This window comes from Globicephala melas, chromosome 19 (assembly GCF_963455315.2).
Source record: "Globicephala melas chromosome 19, mGloMel1.2, whole genome shotgun sequence".
NCBI lineage: Eukaryota > Metazoa > Chordata > Mammalia > Artiodactyla > Delphinidae > Globicephala > Globicephala melas.
In genome coordinates, this window is record NC_083332.1 from 45,460,414 (window position 1) to 45,478,899 (window position 18,486).

General features: G+C 39.6%; 1 protein-coding gene and 1 pseudogene across 1 annotated transcript in view; one reads left to right on the top strand and one right to left on the bottom strand.

Annotated features, from left to right (window-relative positions):
* The first annotated feature begins 607 nt into the window (after window positions 1-607).
* Window positions 608-18,486, top strand: part of CYB5B (cytochrome b5 type B) — a 32,028-nt gene continuing 14,149 nt past the window's right edge. The window contains exons 1-3 of the mRNA XM_030863521.2: window positions 608-874; window positions 16,053-16,181; window positions 16,718-16,747. Of these exons, the coding sequence (XP_030719381.1) occupies window positions 713-874; window positions 16,053-16,181; window positions 16,718-16,747 (321 nt within the window). The 5' untranslated portion in view covers window positions 608-712. The remainder of the gene's footprint in view (window positions 875-16,052; window positions 16,182-16,717; window positions 16,748-18,486) is intronic.
* On the bottom strand, window positions 13,394-15,545 carry LOC115857017 (ER membrane protein complex subunit 3 pseudogene; annotated as a pseudogene).

Below are 18,486 nucleotides of genomic sequence, written 5' to 3' on the forward strand. Positions count from 1 at the left end.
CTCTAGGCCTCGGCCCACCGCCTGTTATTTATGTATTGATTACTATGTGCCAAGCGCTCTGCATGTATGTGTATACACTCTCTCTCACTTAATCGGCCAGATTTCTCTACAGGGTAGAGTGTATCATGCCCATTTTACTGGTGAGGAGGAGACAGCCTAAAAATGTATTTGCCATATCACAGCCTGGAGGCTGCAAAAATGTAAAGCTGGGGCTGGAACAGAGGCTGCGCCGGAAGTGGGCGGGGAAACGAGTTCCGCGTGATTCAGGAGGGATCCACGGCAGAGGGAAGGGAAACGTGAAAATGGTGATTCGGCCCCATCTTCCAGAATTCTGCAGGCCCCTACGACAAGTGAAGAAACTTCTCTTTCAGACGACGTGTCTCGCTTAGGCGCCTTTCCAAAATCACGGTATCTGATTGGTGAGATTGGAGGAGATGGATGGTCCTGATTGGTAAGTTGGACCTCGAACCAGGCTTACGCCCCTAGGATCGGGCGAGGAGTGGGTGGGATTTGAAATTGAATCCCCCGTTTCATTGGTGAAAAGAAAACGAACCAGGAACTATTAGGAAGCGTAATTGGCTGTTGCCAGGAGCCTCCGCTGGCCTTATGGGCCCGGGTTACGGAAGCCGGGGAGGACTGAGCGTGAGGTCTACCTGCAGGAAGTTGGCAACGGAAACCGGGATAGCGGTAGAGAAGAGGTACCTCAGGCCCGATGGAGACTGTGGAAGCAAGTGGCAGCGATGGGAAAGGGCGAGGGGTCGAGACCACCGTCACGTATTACCGATTGGAGGAGGTGGCGAAACGCAACTCCCCGAAGGAGATTTGGCTGGTGATCCACGGGCGAGTCTACGATGTCACCCGCTTCCTTAACGAGGTGGGGCCCGGGTGGTGGGCGGCCCCTGGGAGCTGCAGCGGCGAGGGTGGTCGGGCCCGGAAACGCTGCTAGGGTGTGTATAGGAGGGAAGTGAGGCCTGGCTGAGGGCGAAGAGGCGTACGGAAGGGAGCACGACACTCCGAGACGGAGATGGGGGGGCCTTAGGTGTGCATGTATTTCCAGCCGTCACTAAACTCTCGTGCCTTGAGTCACATATTGAGCACTTACGACGTGCTTGGCTAAACTCGGAGTCACCATTATGCCCACTTTACGGAAAGGGAAACTGAGACTCAGGGTCTCTCACCTAACAACCTAGAGCCATTCGAACCCAGGTCTGAAAGCTCCAAACCTCTGCCCTTTACACTATGCCTTCTGAAGTAATATCATTTTTTGCTTTTCATTTTCTCGAGAAGCTGAGATGCCTCCTCCTTTCCCCCCATTATGCTGCCTTTCTTTTTTCTATTTTGAGTTGACCTTGAGTCCAGAGGTTATGAGTTGATTTTTTTTTTTTTTTTTGGCCATTGACTCAGGTTCTGTCACCCTCTTTTGTAAATCAAGCCTGTTGTATTAGGTTTTTTTTTTTTTTGTATTAGGTTTTACAAGTTCTCAAGACCCTGATACAACTGAGTGATTGTTTTGTTTTCAAGGAAACAGACTTTCAATTTGTTTAACTCTGCTGAGGTGTAATTTACATACAATAAATTGTGCTTATTTAAAATGTACAGTTTGATGAGTTTTGCCAAATGTATTCACCCATGTAATCACAACTTCAATTAAGAAAGAGTGTTTTCATCACCCTAAAAAGTTCCCTCTTGCTTTTTTGCAGTCATTCCCCTCACTCCCAATCCCTGAGGGTTTAGGATATTTTAAATGCTTATTTATTTATTTATGGTGTGTATTATTTTATTTTGAGTAATAGATTAATAATCTTATGGTTAATTCCTTGTAAGTTCTTGCATAATATAATCCTGCTGTAACTGAGAAAAAGTTTCATTTCGCTTCATTCTCTTTCTGGAGCAAATGTACTAGCAAAATTTGTTTTCTACTAATTTGGGGCTTACGGGATAAAGCTCTACATCCTGATTCATAAATCTATAAAAACTTTTAAAACGTAAAATTTCCCAAAAAGAATATTGTTTCATTTTATTATTACTTTTTTAAATAAATTTTTTTAAAAATTTATTTATTTTTGGCTGCGTTGGGCCTTTGTTGCTGTTCGCGGGCTTTCTCTAGTTGAGGAGAGCGGGGGCTACTCTTCCTTGCGGTGCATGGGCTTTTCATTGTGGTGGCTTCTCTTGTTGCGGAGTACAGGCTCTAGGCGCGTGGACTTCAGTAGTTGTGGCTCGCGGCCTCTAGAGAACAGGTTCAGTAGTTGTGGCGCTCGGGCTTAGTTGCTCCACAGCACGTGGGATCTTCCCCGACCAGGGCTCAAACCTTTGTTCCCTGCATTGGCCGGCGGGTTCTTAACCACTGCGCTACCAGGGAAGTCCCTTTTATTTTTGGTCCCCCCCTTTTTTTTTTTTAAGGACATTGTTTTAAATAAATCTTTCTAGTGGACAATAAGGTAACATCTTAGAATTTAGTAACTTCTTGTATTTGTAGGGCGTATGGCATTTATGCTTTTAAAAGTGCTTTCCCGTTATTTCAGCCTCAAATTAGCTAGTTGAGAGTGAGTTGGATAGTAGTGAACCTTATTTTAACAAGGATATAAGAAACCGGTTCAGAGAGATTTTGGTCAGACAGTTGATTAGTGGCAGGGTGTGCTTTAGATAAATACCTTGGTTTCTCTTGTCTACACAGTATTACTTTGGAATTCTAGACTTAGCTATGTCCTTTGATGTATGCCTCATAATAAGTTTCAAGTGTGGCTTGTAGCATGCCTGGTAAAGCATAGTTCATAATGGGCCAGTAATGTTTTTCATTTGTGGTTTCATTTCCCCCCCAGTTTCTTCTTGATTGATTCAGAATAGATAATGAACTTGGAAGGAACACTTAGTGCGTGTAGTGGACATGAGTTTAATCTTTAATAGTGGTTCCCAGCCTGGTTTACCACATGCTGATGGAGCCAGAGACATCACAGGTGTGCCAGGGGCGGCCCTTCAAGCTTGAGTTGCCAATCTTTACCTGTAGTTAGCCATTCTAACTTACCTGTTCCAGCATCTCTGTCCCTGTGTTCTTCTTCACTCCAAGTCTAGTCATTCATTCACTTACTCATTCAAATATTTATCAAGTGTCTACTAAGTGCCAGATACTGTTCTAGGTGCTGAGGATGCAGCAGCGGAGAGTTAAGCATTTATGCCCTCATGGAGATTACCATCTATGGGAAGCAGAAAATAAGCAGAGTAAATAACTAAAATATATGCTATGTTAAGTGCTAAGGAGAAAAATAAAGCAGGGAAGAGGTCTGTGGACATGTATGGGGTGAGGGCGTGAAGATGAGGGGTTGAAATTTTAGGTATGATGGCCAGAAATAGCTTGATTAAGAAGAGGACTAGAGTAAAGGCTTTCTGTTAAGGGAGCTGGCCATGTGGATATCTGCAGGAAGAGCTTTCCTGGCAGAGGGAGCAAGTTCAAAGGCCTTGAGGTGTAAGTATATCTAGTGTGTTTGACGAACAGTGAGGGAGGTTATGGTAGCTGGAGAGTATTAGATGAGGTCAGTATGATCAAGGAGGGGACAGGTCAAGTATAGCTTTTGTGAACCTCTGTTTAGAAAGAAAATCACATAAAAATGGTTACAATATCTTATGACATTGACTAGAACATATCGAAGTGCATCTCTCTTAGCAAGGGTAAGTATGATTTTGTAAACCTTTGTTCACAAAGCATGTTTTTGTGAACCTTTGTTTCAGTTAATATTCTTGTTTTCTTACTGTATCACAAGTGAGAAAAGTTTGGAAGCCATTGTTTTATGTATAATTAACCATTTCTGAAAAGAGTAACAACACGTAGTGCTGTTTTAAAGCTTTCTATGTATTTTTTAGTGACTGTTGGCATAAGTGGGAATACTAGGTTGGAGGGAAAAACAATACAGAAGGAAAGAAAGTAAAACTCTTTAAACCCCAAGAATTTGTTTGAATCCTTCTACATCGTCCACGCATACACCAATGTATACAGATATGTATAAGTAGAAATGGAATCATAGTATTCCTTAATTGAATTATAGTGTCTATTAATTGATTTGGTTTAATAGTAATAGTATTTCTTGGGTGCTTATTATTCTGGTGGCTTACATGTAATTTCTTTTTTAACCCTTCTAACAACCCATTTTAGAGATTAGAAAGCTGAGGAGCAGAGAAATAACTTTCACAAAGTCATAATGTTAAGTGGTACAGGTGGAGTTTGAACTCAGGCAGTCTGACCAGATAACCTATGCCCACTACATTAGAATTTGCCTCAGTTTTTTTTCATGGCTATAGAGTATGGAATTAGGTCTGTTTTACAACCAGCTTCTTCCACATCTTAGATATAATTTGGAAGAATTGGGAATGTGATAGAGGGAAGTTAGAATTAGTACCTTTTTTCTGGAACCCAGGTAATTTTTTCATTTTTTGAATAGGTCATACGGGTACGTTGTGAAAAGCCTTCCTCCCATCTGCCCAGTTCGACCTCCTCCTAAAGTTAGCTACTGCTGTTTGTGAATCCTTCCAGAGTTTTGTTTTGCATGTACAAGCAAAAGTGAATGTAGTTCCTCCCACTTTTTTTTTTTCACCCATAAGGTAACAGCATACAATACCTGCTGAAATATGCCTTGCTTTTTTCATGTAACTGTATATCTCAGGAGTCTTTCCATATCCATACCTGGAATACTTCTTTATTCTTCATAGAATTTGTTGGACTGATTATAATTTGTTTAAGCAGTCTCATATTTATAAACATTTGGGTTGTTAGTAATATTTTGCCATCTAAGTTTTTCCCCCGCCTAAGTCAACTCTATTGAGATCTAATGTACATATAATAAAATGTATAGATTTTATATGTGGAGTTCAGTGAGCTTTGAAAAATGTCTCATCTGTGTAATCACCATCACAATCACTGTATAGAACATTTCTACCATCTATGTTCCCGTACAACCACTGATTTGATTTCTAACACTGCAGACCCGTATGTGTTCTTATTTGTCTAACATCTTTCGCTTAACATATCTGTGAGATTCATCTATATTTTTTCTGTGTATCTGCAATTTATTCCTATTTAGTGCTTCTAATTTCATTGTAACCATACTAAAATTTAGCTATTTGCCTGTTGATTGACACTTGGGTTGTTTCCAGTTTTTGGCTATTATGAATAAACCTGCTTTGTACTTTCACGTACAAATCTTTTTTTTTTTTTTTGGCGGTACGCGGGCCTCTCACTGTTGTGGCCTCTCCCGTTGCGGAGCACAGGCTCCGGACGCACAGGCTCAGCGGCCATGGCTCATGGGCCCAGCCGCTCCGCGGCATGTGGGATCCTCCCGGACTGGGGCACGAACCCGTGTCCCCTGCATCGGCAGACGAACTCTCAACCACTGCGCCACCAGGGAAGCCCACGTACAAATCTTTGTGTGGACATATGTTTTCATTCCTCTTGGGTAAATAGCTAGGAGTGAGATTGCTGGGTCATATTTTTTTGTTTTTGTCTTTGTTTTACTTTTTAAGCAACTGCCAGACCTTTTCCCAGTCGCACCAGCAATACATTAGTTTTCCAGTTTCTCCACATCCTCATTGACACATGTTTTGTCAGTGATTTACTTTTAACCACTCTAATGGATGTGTGCTGATATATAATAATGGTTTTAACTTATATTTGCCTGATGACTAATGATGTTGAGTATCTTCATGGGCTAATTGGCCATTTGCATGTCTTGTAAAGTGTCTGTTCAGTCTTGCTCATTTTTAATTGGTTTGTTTTCTTATTATTGACTTGAAAGCAGTCTTTATATATTTTGGATGCAAGTCCTTTCAGAAATATGCATTGCGAGTATTTTCTCACAGTCTGTATTTTGCCTTTACATTTTCTTAAGTGTCTTTTGAAGAGAATTTTGGTGATACAGACACACACACACACATATATATATATATATACATATACATACGTATATACACACACATTTGGCGATATATATATAACACATTTTAATGGCTGGGTGTGGGCTTTGGGGTTCAAGAGTCTTGTTCAGTTTCCTACTTTACCGTAACCTTGGGCAGTTGTGCTCTGTAAAGGCCTTTTTCCATCTCCTCAAGGGAGATAATAGTACCTACTTCACAGGGTTGTTGTTGAGACAATTGATTTAGGTAATTCATATAGACTTATCATGGTACCTGGCATAAAGAGTTCAGTAAGTGTTAGTGGTTATTTTTATTAATAATAAAAAATTATATTGTTTCCTGTAGCATCTTTTGAGCGCTTACTAACTAGCGCATGCTCTGAAGATTTAAAGGTGAATTAGATGCTTTGGACTTGCTGGGAAGATGAGATCTGTGTACAAGCAATTGTCGTGTAAGGTAGAGTGGTCTTGCCTTTGGAAAGATGGAGAATGCAGGCTCTGTTTGGTGCCACCCTAGGGTACCCCTTGAAAGCTTCAGTGTCTGACTAATAACAATTCTTACTGGATTTCTCCAAGGCTGGTCAAAAAAAAGTGCAATTTGATCGTTATCTAGCTTGTGGAATTACCAAATCTGTAGAAAGTATGCTTTCTTTCCTTGAACGATCTCAAGTGGTTGGTCCTAGGGAAGGCTAGAAAGAAGATGAGGCAAAATTTAAACTCCAGCACTGTCTAGGTGAGCTGCCCTGATCACAAATTGACTTTGGTTTATTTATTCGTGCAGCATACATGCCAGAGAGGGAGAGAGGGCAGATGGGAGGGAAGGAGGGCAGAGTGAGCGCCCCCTAGATCTCACTATGTTCCAGGTTCTATGCTATGTTCAGGAATACAGCCATGAATAAGACAACCATGGTCCCTGTTCTCAGGGAGCTTATAGTCTAGTGGAGGAAGAAAGACATTAAATAAATAATTGCAATTGTGATAGTACCATGAAGATGCCTAAGGAATTGTGAGAATCTGTAGCAGTGGTACCTAGTACAGTGGGGATAAGGGTATGTAATCTGGTGGGAATAAGTTATGTTCAGATCTGCAGACCTGAAATTCAGACCGTGAGCAATTGTGACTGCCAAGGTTACACCATTTCTGGCAGCCATCAAGTTAACCTCTCCTAGGTGACACCCCTGCCTTGCTAGGTTCTTTCTAATCCAAATGCAAATACCTATGGACCTGCACCATTTCCTGCTGTTCACCACCCAGGTCTATTATCTTTTTCTGAGTTGTCAGACCGTTTTTTAGGAAGTAGTTTTTGTCCTCTCCAAAACTTTAACATCCGTATCTTATTTTGATGAGGTATTCTGCTAATCTGTTTGGGTAGGCTGGCCTAATTTTGCAGCTTCTGTAATCTTAATGTTTCTAGATTTCATTTTCCAAGTCAGGTGATCTTTTGCAGTACGCGGGCCTCTCACTGTTGTGGCCTCTCCCGTTGCAGAGCACAGGCTCCGGATGCGCAGGCTCAGCGGCCATGGCTCACGGGCCCAGCCGCTCTGCGGCATGTGGGATCTTCCCAGACCGGGGCACGAACCCGTGTCCCCTGCATCGGCAGGCAGACTCTCAACCACTGCGCCACCAGAGAAGCCCCCTATTGTTACATTTTTATTACATCAGCATGGAATTTCCATTCACAGAGAATTTGTGTAATTTTTTCCCAGTAAGATTTTTATCCTGTAACTGTTTGTCATTCTTCACATTCTCCTCTTTTCTGCCCATCTGTCCCCTATCCTTTCCATAGAATTAGTAATCTGGAAGTATTATTTTCTGTTAGCAATTTGTCCTCTTTCTTTTCTATATTAAAACATAAAGTTTCTGTCCTCCTTTCAGTAATACTTAGTAAATGAACTTAAGGAAAAGCCAAAAGGCTTCCCCTGCTCCCTACCACATATTCCGTGGACAATTGACCCACTAAAAGCCTTCCCAAGAGGACATTACAAAGTTTCCTTTGTATCTAAAGTATTTCACTTGATTATTGCTGGTCTGAGATAGAAATGAATCGATCACAGGCATTGTTTCATCAATTGAAAGTTTATGATCTTGGTTGCCATATAGTTTATTTGAAATATTTGTAGTGTTATATAATTGCTCATGCATTAAAAGCTGAGACAAGATCCATTAGTCTTAAAACACAAAGGCTATCCAGTTCAAAAGAATCGTTTTTACAAATTCATATGAGATTTAAAAGCAAAATAGATCCTAGAAAAAATGGGAAATGTGTACTGCCTTATATTAGGTTTACTTAATAAAAATAGGGAGAAACTTATGATTGTCCAATAGATTTGAATAGCACTGGTAACCAACCAATCTAGGTGACTGAGGATAACCTCCAGACTCTTGGTCTTATTTGTTTTGTTTTGCTGTGATTCAGACAAAAGTAAACTTTTGGGCTTATGTTAATTATAGGTATGTAAACCTAGCTTTGTGTGTGTATGTGGTAAAATATATATAACATAAAAATTTGCCATTTTAACCATTTTTAACTGTACTATTAGGTGGCATTAATCGCATTCACAGTTTGTGCAACCAACATCACTATCTATTTCTAAAACTATTTCATTACCCCAAACAGAAACTCTGTAACCATTAGGCAATAACTACCCTCTCATCACTCTTCCCAAGCCCCTGATACAACCTCTAATTTACTTTGTGTCTCTATGAATTTGCCTATTCTAGCTACCTGATATAAGTAGAATCATACAATATTTGTCCTTTTGTATCTGGCCTCTTTTACTTAGCATGTTTAGGTTTTTAAATTTTTATTTTTATTATGGTAAAATATACATAACATAAAATTTACTATTTTAACCATTTTTAAGTGTACGGTTCAATGGCATTAAGTACATTCACACTGTTGTGTGTCTATCACCATCAGCTGTTTCCAGAAATTTTTCATCATCCCAAATTGAAACTGTGCCCATTAAACAATAACTTCCCATTGCTACCTCCTCCCAGCCACTGGTAATCACTTTTCTACCTTATGTCTCTGTGAATTTTACTGTTCTAGGTACCACATGTAGATGGAATCATACAGTATTTGTCGTTTTTGTCTGACTTATTTCACTTAGAATAATGTCTTCAGGGTTCATCTATGTTGTAGCATGTATCAGGATTTCACTCCTTTTTAAGGCTGAATAGTATTCCATGATATGTGTATACCACGTTTTGTTTGTTCATCCATTCTTCAGTGGACACCTGGGTTGTCTCCACCTGTTGGCTTTTGTGAACAATACTACAGTGAACAATGGCATACAAGTGTCTGTTTGAGTCTTTGTTTCCAGTTCATTTGGATATATACCTAGCAGTGAAATTGCTGGGTCGTATGGTAATTATATTATAATTAGCTTTTTGAAGACACTCCAAACTTTTCCACAGCAGCTGTACCATTTTACATTCCCACCAGCAATGGATGAGGGTTCTAACTTCTTCATGGAACACTTGTAATTTTTCTGTTTTTCAGTCATAGCCATCCTAGCAGGTGTAAACTGGTATCTTTTTGTGGTTCAATTTGCATTTCCCTAATGACTAATGATGTTAAGCATCCTTTCATGTGCTTATTCGTTCTCTGTATCTTCTTGGGAGAAACGACTATTCAAGTTTTTTGCCCATTTTTAAATTGGATTGTTTGTCTTTTTGTTAAGTTAGATTTCTTTATATATTATGGATATTAATCCTTGATTAGATATGTGACTTGCAAATATTTTCTCCCATTCAGTAGGTTGTCTTTTCACTTTCTTGATAATGTCCTCTGACATTTTGATGGAGTAAGTCCTTCCATATCAGCAGTTACTTTCAATGTAAATGGATTAAACTCTCCAGTCAAAAGACAGAGATTGGCAGAATGGATAAAAATACGTGGTCTAACTATATGCCATCTGTAGGAGACTCACTTTAGATTCAGAGACACTAATAGGTTGAAAGTGAAAGAATGGAATCATATTCCATGCAAATAGTAACAAAATAAGAGTAGAGGTGGCTATAATAATATTAGATGAAAGAGATATTAAATAAAAAAAAAGCTTTTAATGGGCATAGAGTTGTTTTGTTTTGGCCATACCCTGTGGTTTGCGGGATCTTAGTTCCCTGACCAGGGCTCGAACCCATGCCCCCTGCATTGGGAGCACAGAGGCTTTTTAAAAAATAATTAATTAATTAATTTTTTGGGCTGTGTTGGGTCTCTGTTGCTGTGCGTGGGCTTTCTCTAGTTGTGGCAAGCAGGGGCTACACTTCGTTGCGGTACGTGGGCTTTTTATTGCGGTGGCTTCTCTTGTTGCAGAACATGGGCTCTCGGCATGTGGGCTTTAGTAGTTGCAGCATGCAGGCTCAGCAGTTGTGGTGCAGGGGCCTAGTTGTTCTGCGGCACGTGGGATCTTCCCAGACCAGGGATTGAACCCATATCCCCCGCACCGGCAGGCAGATTCTTAATCACTGCACCACCAGGGAAGTCCTGGGAGCAAGGAGTCTTAGTCACTGGACTGCCAGGAAGTCCCCATAGAGTTTTAGTTTTACAAGACAAAAAGTTCTGAAATAGATGGTGCTGGTGGTTGCACTGTTTTACATTCCCAGGGTTATAATTTCTTATGTCCAAATCAACACTTGTTATTTTCTGTTTTTTTGATGATAGATATCCTAATGGGTGGGAGGTGGTATTTCATTGTGGTTTTGATTTGCATTTCCCCAGTGACTACTGATGTTGAGCATCTCTTCATATGCTTGTTGGTCATTTGTGTGTCATCTTCAGAGAAATGTCTATTCAACTCTTCTGCCCATTGTATAATCAGGTTATTTGATTTGTTGTTGAATTTTAGGAGTTCTTCATATACTCTGGATATTAACCCCTTATGATTTACATATCTTTTGTTCTGTTGGTTGTCTTTTCACTGTTGATTGTGTCCTTTGATGTATAAAACTTTTTAAGTTTGATATAATCCCATTTGTCAACTTTTGCTTTTGTTGCTTTTGCTTTTGATGTCATATCCAAGAAAGTATCACTAAGTCCAATGTCATAAAAGATTTTCCCCTAATTTTATAGTTTTGGGTCTTATGTTTAGGTCTTTAATCCATTAAGAGTTCATTTTTGTATGCGATGTAAGTTAAGGGTCCATCTTCACTCTTTTGCATGTGAATAGTCAGTTTTCCCAGTACTATTTGTTGAAGCGACTGTCCTTTCCCTGTTGAGTGGTCCTGGCACCCTTGTCAAAGATCATTTGACTATACCTAGAGTATACGCAAAGGCAGTTGTGTCTGTGGTATTTTGGAACTTATTTTCCCACTATTTATATATTCCTAAGATTTAGCCATATGGTGTCACTCTAGTAAGTGACCACATTTGGATAACCACCATCTAGGACATTATAACATCCTGGAACTTCTCCTTGTAGACCCTCCCAATCACTGCCTCCTTCCTCATTCCCAGAGGTACTAGCTCTCTTGACTTTAACACTATAGATTCATTTTGCCCTTTTCCTTTCTTTTCTTTTCTTTCTTTTTTTTTTGGCAGCACCATGTGGCATGCAGGATCTTAGTTCCAACCAGGGATTGAACCTGTGCTCGCTGCATTGGGAGCTCGGAGTCTTAACCACTGGACCACCAGGGAAATCCCTCGTTTTGAACTTTTTACAAATGAGTGTCACAGTATATATTGTTTTGTGTCTGGCATCTTTGGTTCAATATATTATATTCTTTTGTGCATATTGCAGTGCCTCATTCTTTTTCATAGCTGATTAGGATTCTATTGTATGATTATACCTCAGTTTATTCATATTCTCCTTATGGATATTGGGTTGTTTCAGGTTTAGGGTCATAATGAATAATGATGCTATGATCATTTGTGTGTGTGTATAAGTTCATATATGTATACACATTTCTCTAGTATATACTTAGGGAATTGATTTTATTTTTTTAGAATGAAATTTTTATTGAGATAACAAGATTCATATGCAGTTATAAAAGAAATAATAGAGAGAGCCTTTGTACTTTTTACCCATTTCCTTGTACTGGTAAAATTTTGCACAACTGTAGTTGTACAAAACAACTCAAGATATTGATACTGATACAATCCACAGATATTATTCTGATTTCCCCAGTTTTGATTACAGTACTCAACATGCAAATTACATTTAACTGTTGGTATAGAATGGCACACTGCCACTTCCCTAGGACATTTAATTCAGACAGAATTATCCCTGGGCAACCGTTATCTTTGTATCTGCCAGCAATTGCTCTATCTTCCTTCTTATAACAATATGTAAACTCTCATATCCAGAATAACTGGGTCTTTAGTTCAACTGAGTGGTTACATACAGTACAGAACCATTGATTTCTTTTTTTTCCCCTGGTGGATTTGATATATTCTGAGATCCAGATCAAGAATCTCCCATATTTAACCTATCTTTGGTCATCCTGAAGGCACTTGAGAATCCAGCAGTATATCAGGGTCATCAGCTTTCCCTGGACAGTATTAAGAGATATAGAAGGTTTGCTAAGTCTGTCCTGGTCCTGAGTATTCACTCTGAAAAAGAGTTTATTTGAATAAAGTTTTGACACATTTGCTCTTTATGTCATTCTGTAGGCTCAAAATGAACAATACAGAGACTTCTTTTGCTCATACATAGTTTCTAAATTTTCAGTAATGAAAATTATTAGTTTTTTAAAGGAAGTTATAAAAATACTAGCACATAAGTTAAGCATAAAAATACAGGGTATTCGGATCCCAAGAAAACGGGAGTTTACTGTGGTCTAGAAGTCAGGCTGATTGCACATGATAATTAGTTATAATTGGCAATGTTTCTTCCAAAGGTTGAATTTTTGCTAAGTTTTTATATATTATCACTAGCTTGAGTTTCCCCCCTTCTCTGCCTTTCATTTCTACAGGCACCAGAAGGAAATTTAAAAACATTTAAAAGATAGCTCTTCCCTTATAAGTCACCCAGCACACAGGCCTCGTTTCTTCTAGTTTCAAACATAAAAAAGAACCTGGGTCAGACAAGAATGATCCTTGTTGCATACGCACCAGTTCATGCATTTTCCTTTTTATTCTGTGAGTCTCCAGTGCAAACAAAAGTTAAAAGGTTAAGGACTACTCCAAGTTCCCAACAGCTAATCCCTGGTTGACCTTCAAAAAGAGGTCTTTAGGGCTTCCCTGGTGGCACAGTGGTTGAGAGTCCGCCTGCCGATGCAGGGGACGCGGGTTCGTGCCCCGGTGCAGGAAGATCCCACGTGCCGCGGAGCGGCTGGGCCTGTGAGCCATGGCCGCTGAGCCTGCGCGTCCGGAGCCTGTGCTCTGCAACGGGAGAGGCCACAACAGTGAGAGGCCCGCGTACCGCACACACACACACAAAAAGAGGTCCGTAATTCATTTTTGAATATGCCTTCCAAGTGGAGGCGTTAGGCCATGTGCTCCTCTTTGCATCACCTGGTGCCCTCTGGTGATCTGTTAGCTCCAAAACTTTTCACTTTGTCTTGAAAGCTTTCTTGGTATCTGTGGTGGGCATGGCCATGGCTGCTGCAGTCATCTGTGTCTCCATCATTCCTGATTGGTCATTGGCATTATCCCACATTTGGAGAGTGAATGCTCTGAAGCCCAAATACACAGCAGAAGTACCAGGATGCAGCTATTAATAATGGGTAGTTCGATTCCTTTCTGTAGCGTAAGCTTACATAGGGTCATTGGAAATAGCACTTTGTGATAAAGCCTAAGAATGTCATGTTGATCCATCCACCAATAAGAATCACAGTGAGGACATTTGTGACATTCTCTTTCATCACATCTGTGAGCATCGTGGGATCAGTTGTAGGAGAAGGTGGTATTATTTTCCTTTTTTTTTTTTTGAAAACTCCATCCTCTGGGTTGTTGAAGTAATATTTTTATGTCAAGGACTGTTTGGGAATATAATTTCCATTTTCCCTGAGGACTGTGCTTTGAATTAATTAATTAATTTCAGATATTTGCTCCTGGTTGAGCTTCTTGTCACTCTGCAGTAGGATAGACACCTAGTGGTGGATCACACCCCCAGGTGATGATAAAGATGGGTTGGACCACCCAGGCTCATGTTGGAGTTGAGCAGCCCACTGAGAGCCAGTCCGACCAGGGTCACGGGGCTTCTCCTCCCTGGGGCACTGGGGCTCCTCTCGGGATTCTCCTCAGGGACTTCTCCTGTCCTGCAGCCTGGGCATTATCTTGGCTCAGGGCTGGCCTGGGCTCTGCTGTGGCCTCAGGCCTAGTGCATTGCCTCTGGTGCTATTTGATTTTAAATAATGTCTGAAGTTTATAGAGTTCTAAAACAGTAACGAAGGGTTCCCTGAAATATTTTTGCTTGCTCTAAACCATCTGTATTAAGACCACATTTTGGAGTGAGAGTTATTTTACTGAACCCTTTTTTTTGACCACTCTGACCCTCCTTGGCCTCTATGAAAAATAAAAAGCAGGCTATAAAACAGTATATACCATATGAACTCATTTTTATGAAGACACAAAACCTGTCATCACTGCCTAGTACATTAAATTGTAAGTACTCAATAAAAATTGAAGCATAATAATTGAAATGATTGAATGGACAGGAAAAACAGTTGTATGTACCAAAATGTTAACTAACTGTACTTATTTCTGTTATAAAGCTGTAGTTGATTCCTTATTCTTTTTTTCCCCATACAGTAGGAAAAAAAAGTATAAAAGAGTTGCTTATTTATTTCTTTATGATGGGAGATTGGTGAAAATGAAAATACTTTGTAGTTGTAGAAAGAGCTATGTAGGGAGTCATAAACTCAGCCATTCTCTGGAATATCTCAAACCACTAAGACATTTTGTTATCCTTTTACTCTGAAAAGGCAGCATAATAGTTGGGATGTGTCATAAGGAAAAGATGTCGTCCATAGTTTAGGTACATAGAGCAAGTTGGGGCGCAGTTCCAAAAATAATAGCTTACCAGGGCTGAGAGGGTTCAGATGTAACAACAGATGAGTGGCAGCTGTCTAACTCTTGCTTCAAAACAGCATGCTTAATGCTGGGGTGGGAGACCAATCACTGGGTGGAGACCTTTTAGGAGCCAAAAATAGAAGTTTCCTTATCCTCACAGAGCTCAGAGGCAAGTGACTGACTGGGAGGTTACACTTAGAGTTTTTGTGCTTCTGTTGAATTCATCTTTAAAATAGGGATGATAATATTATTTCTGCTTAAAAGGTTGTTATAAAAAGTAACTACTTAAAAGCATTACTTGATATTCCAAAAATATAAATCTATATATGTCTAATAGTGTAAATTCTAAACTTGCTAGTTGTAAGTAAATGTTTATTGAGTGTTTAAGTCAGGGACTGTGCTAAATGCAATTTTTAAAAAATTATTTTCTGAGTAGGTAATACTGTACTTGCGAAACCAATTTCGGTAGGGTGTACAGTGAAAAGTCTTCCTTGCACCTGTCTCCCAGCCACCAGGTTCCCTTAAATGTTTCCGGAGAGATTTTATGCATATGCATGCATATGTGTATCTGCTTTTTAAAATGATAGATGGTAGCACATTATACTAACTATACCTTTCTCTTGTTGAGTACAGAGTATTTCCTATCCTTATCTCATATAGTACTCACAATAGTAAAGATAGGTACTCATATTGTCTCCATTTTACAAATAAGGAAACAAAGACATCTCAATTTCTTAATAACTTATCCAAGGTATATAGCATGTAACTTATAGATAGAATCTACTTTCTAGGTATAGAGGCAATTATGTTGGTATTATTTATTTATTTAGCTTTAAAGTTTGAAACCATTTCAAACTTACAGAAAAGTTGCAGGAATAGAATAATATTCTTTCTTTGGCTTTCCTAACCTTGATATTTTTGGAGGTCACAGCTTGTCGTTTCATAGAATCTCTCTCAATTTGCGATTGTCCTAGGTTTCCTCACAGTTAAACCCACATTATGCATTTTTGGCCAAAAGACACAGGAGTTCCGTGTGTTCTCCCCATTGCATCCTGTCATGGGGTATGCAGTGCTGATTCGTCCCATTGCTGCCATTAAAGGGAGAAAGGGGAAAAGAGGAGAGGCGAGGAGGAAGTAGCTTACATTAGTTAGCTTTTCAGACAGCCCTCTCTTCAGTAAATATCTTTTCCTTGTAGCATCCTGGCGGAGAAGAGGTTCTGCTGGAACAAGCTGGTGGAGATGCAACTGAAAGTTTTGAAGATGTAGGCCACTCCTCTGATGCCAGAGAAATGCTCAAACAGTACTATATTGGTGATGTGCATCCGGTAAGAATTAGCTGAGCTCTAGGAGTGCTTGTAGAGAGAGGAAGCTATCCAACAGCCACAGATCATGATGAGGGAATGAGTTACTAAAATGGAAATTCGTTCAACCCAGCCATTAGGCTAAATTTTCTCCAAAATCATCTAGCCTTACTGTGCTAAGATAGAGCTTCTTGTCTGTAAATCAACACATATAGTGTCTATGAAAAGGAACTGATTTTGGAGGTGGGATTATTTTTGATTGATTTTTTTGTAATGCAGTTAATATCTCTACCTAAAATAGTAGTTTGGTCTTGCAAATTCATTGCTAAAAGTGGTAACTATGGACTTTTAAAACCATACCATTCTAACAAGGGACCCTGATGCGCTCAGAGTCAGGGGTGCAGGGGTGGGGGAGTGGGCAGTACCCTTCTGTAGACCCTGGCATCTCCCAGGGAATTACTACCAGAGTGTAGTCTCATGTTCCAAAGTTAGAAATAAGCAGGTAATGAGAGTTCGTTTAGATGTGTCTTAAAATATTATTTGTTTTCCTCTTTAAACAGAATGACCTTAAACCTAGAAGTGATGGCAAGGTAAGAAGTCCTCTATTTCTCTTGTGTCTTTCAAGTGTTTATATTTCTATTTACTCAAATAAAATTGCTTTTTCTTTTTAAAATGTATTGTAACAAGAGAAGTGTTTACTTTTCCCCCAAACAAAAATCCTGTTTTTCAGGAATTTGGACTCAGTACCATCTCAGGAAAAAAGAATAGCTGAGTCTGGAACAGTAGGAACATTTTGTTCATGCTTCTATTCGCTTTTCTAAAAAACTGAAACTCTAAAGCCATGCCCCATATTGCTTTGAAAGAAATTAGTTTATAGGTTCAGTTATAGAAAAGTATTTCTTATTCTTACATTTAATAGTATAGATGATAATAATTGCTTCTGTGTTGGAAAAAGAATTGGAAGGTCGGTTTACTCTTGCAAGTCTTAGAATGAGTTGTAGACTGGAACAATTGAGTAATTGACTGGAACAGGCCTTTCTGTCCCTATTCCCCTATGGTGTAGGCTCAAATAGGCCTACACACCCTTCCCATTCACACAGTGATACCACAAAAACAAAAGATTAAATATTTGAAAACCTTAATGTGTACTGCATAATGTACCAGGAAGAAAATATGAAAGCCTTTTTGCTTCCCACAAGCTGGATGGTTCATCTCCCTTATTCCCCCACTTTTTTCTCGCTATTTTCCTTGACTTCCCCTACCCTCTAATTTAAAGGGACAGCAGTTAGTTGTCACCCAGAACATCATGGAGGCAATGCTCCTTCCTTTTTTCCTCCTAGCTTCTTGCTTCCCTTTCCTCATTGAGCTGGTATTACTGAACTCATATGACACAGCAGTTAAAGTTGGCCTATACACAAGAATTCTTTCAGTTCAAGAGATTGCTTGATGGTATCTGCCACCTGTTGCTCTGCCATCCAGAGTGCTTGTGTAAATTAACGCTTCCGTCTTGCTGCACTCTGCTACTCTGAACTGTTGAATTGTTTATGAAGGGGGCATGAAATAGTTCCTTAAATGCTTTGTGAGCACTGTTGGTTTGTTTGTCCTCCCCTCCTAACACATGTACTATCCATTCTTGAATCTTCACTTGTGTAATTAAGGTAAAATTTGAACTAAGCATGGCTTGTTTGGTATATTGAACATGTCCAGAAACCATTGCTTTCAGAGGTCAACATTTGATTCAAGGGATGTTCCCATTTGTACAAGAGATGCACCTTGTATCCAGGAGGCATAACCCACTTCTGCACAGCACTGTGAGAACACCCATTATATTTAAGACAAATAAAATTGTGGGGGAGTTATAATGTCTAGAAGTCTACAAATTGCTTCTTGTTGCTATTTTTCTTCCTTGGTAGTATAGTATGTAGTTAAGACCATTCTTAGGAATGGAGAGCAGTGTTTTTCAAATTCTATTCCTTGTACCACCTGTATTGTAATCTCTTGGCATGTTTTCTGAAATGCGCATATTTCCTGGGCTGCCATTACTACTACTGATTCATGATCTCTGGAGGTGGGAATTTGCACTTAACGTAACCCAGATAGCCAAGCACCAGACTGTGCTGAATGACATGCCCATCTTTTCATTTAAAAACTTAGGGAACTTTAGTTCTCTTCTGTGGAAAGCACTGTCTGCCTTCTATATATAGGCCAAAGAATTAACTAGAGATGTCTCAGATAAATTAAAACTGTTGAACCTTGGACTTTTTGTAAGAAATAAAGAAAAAGAAATCCTTTTAGCTGGTGAGATTTGGTGAAATTCTCTAAAAATTCA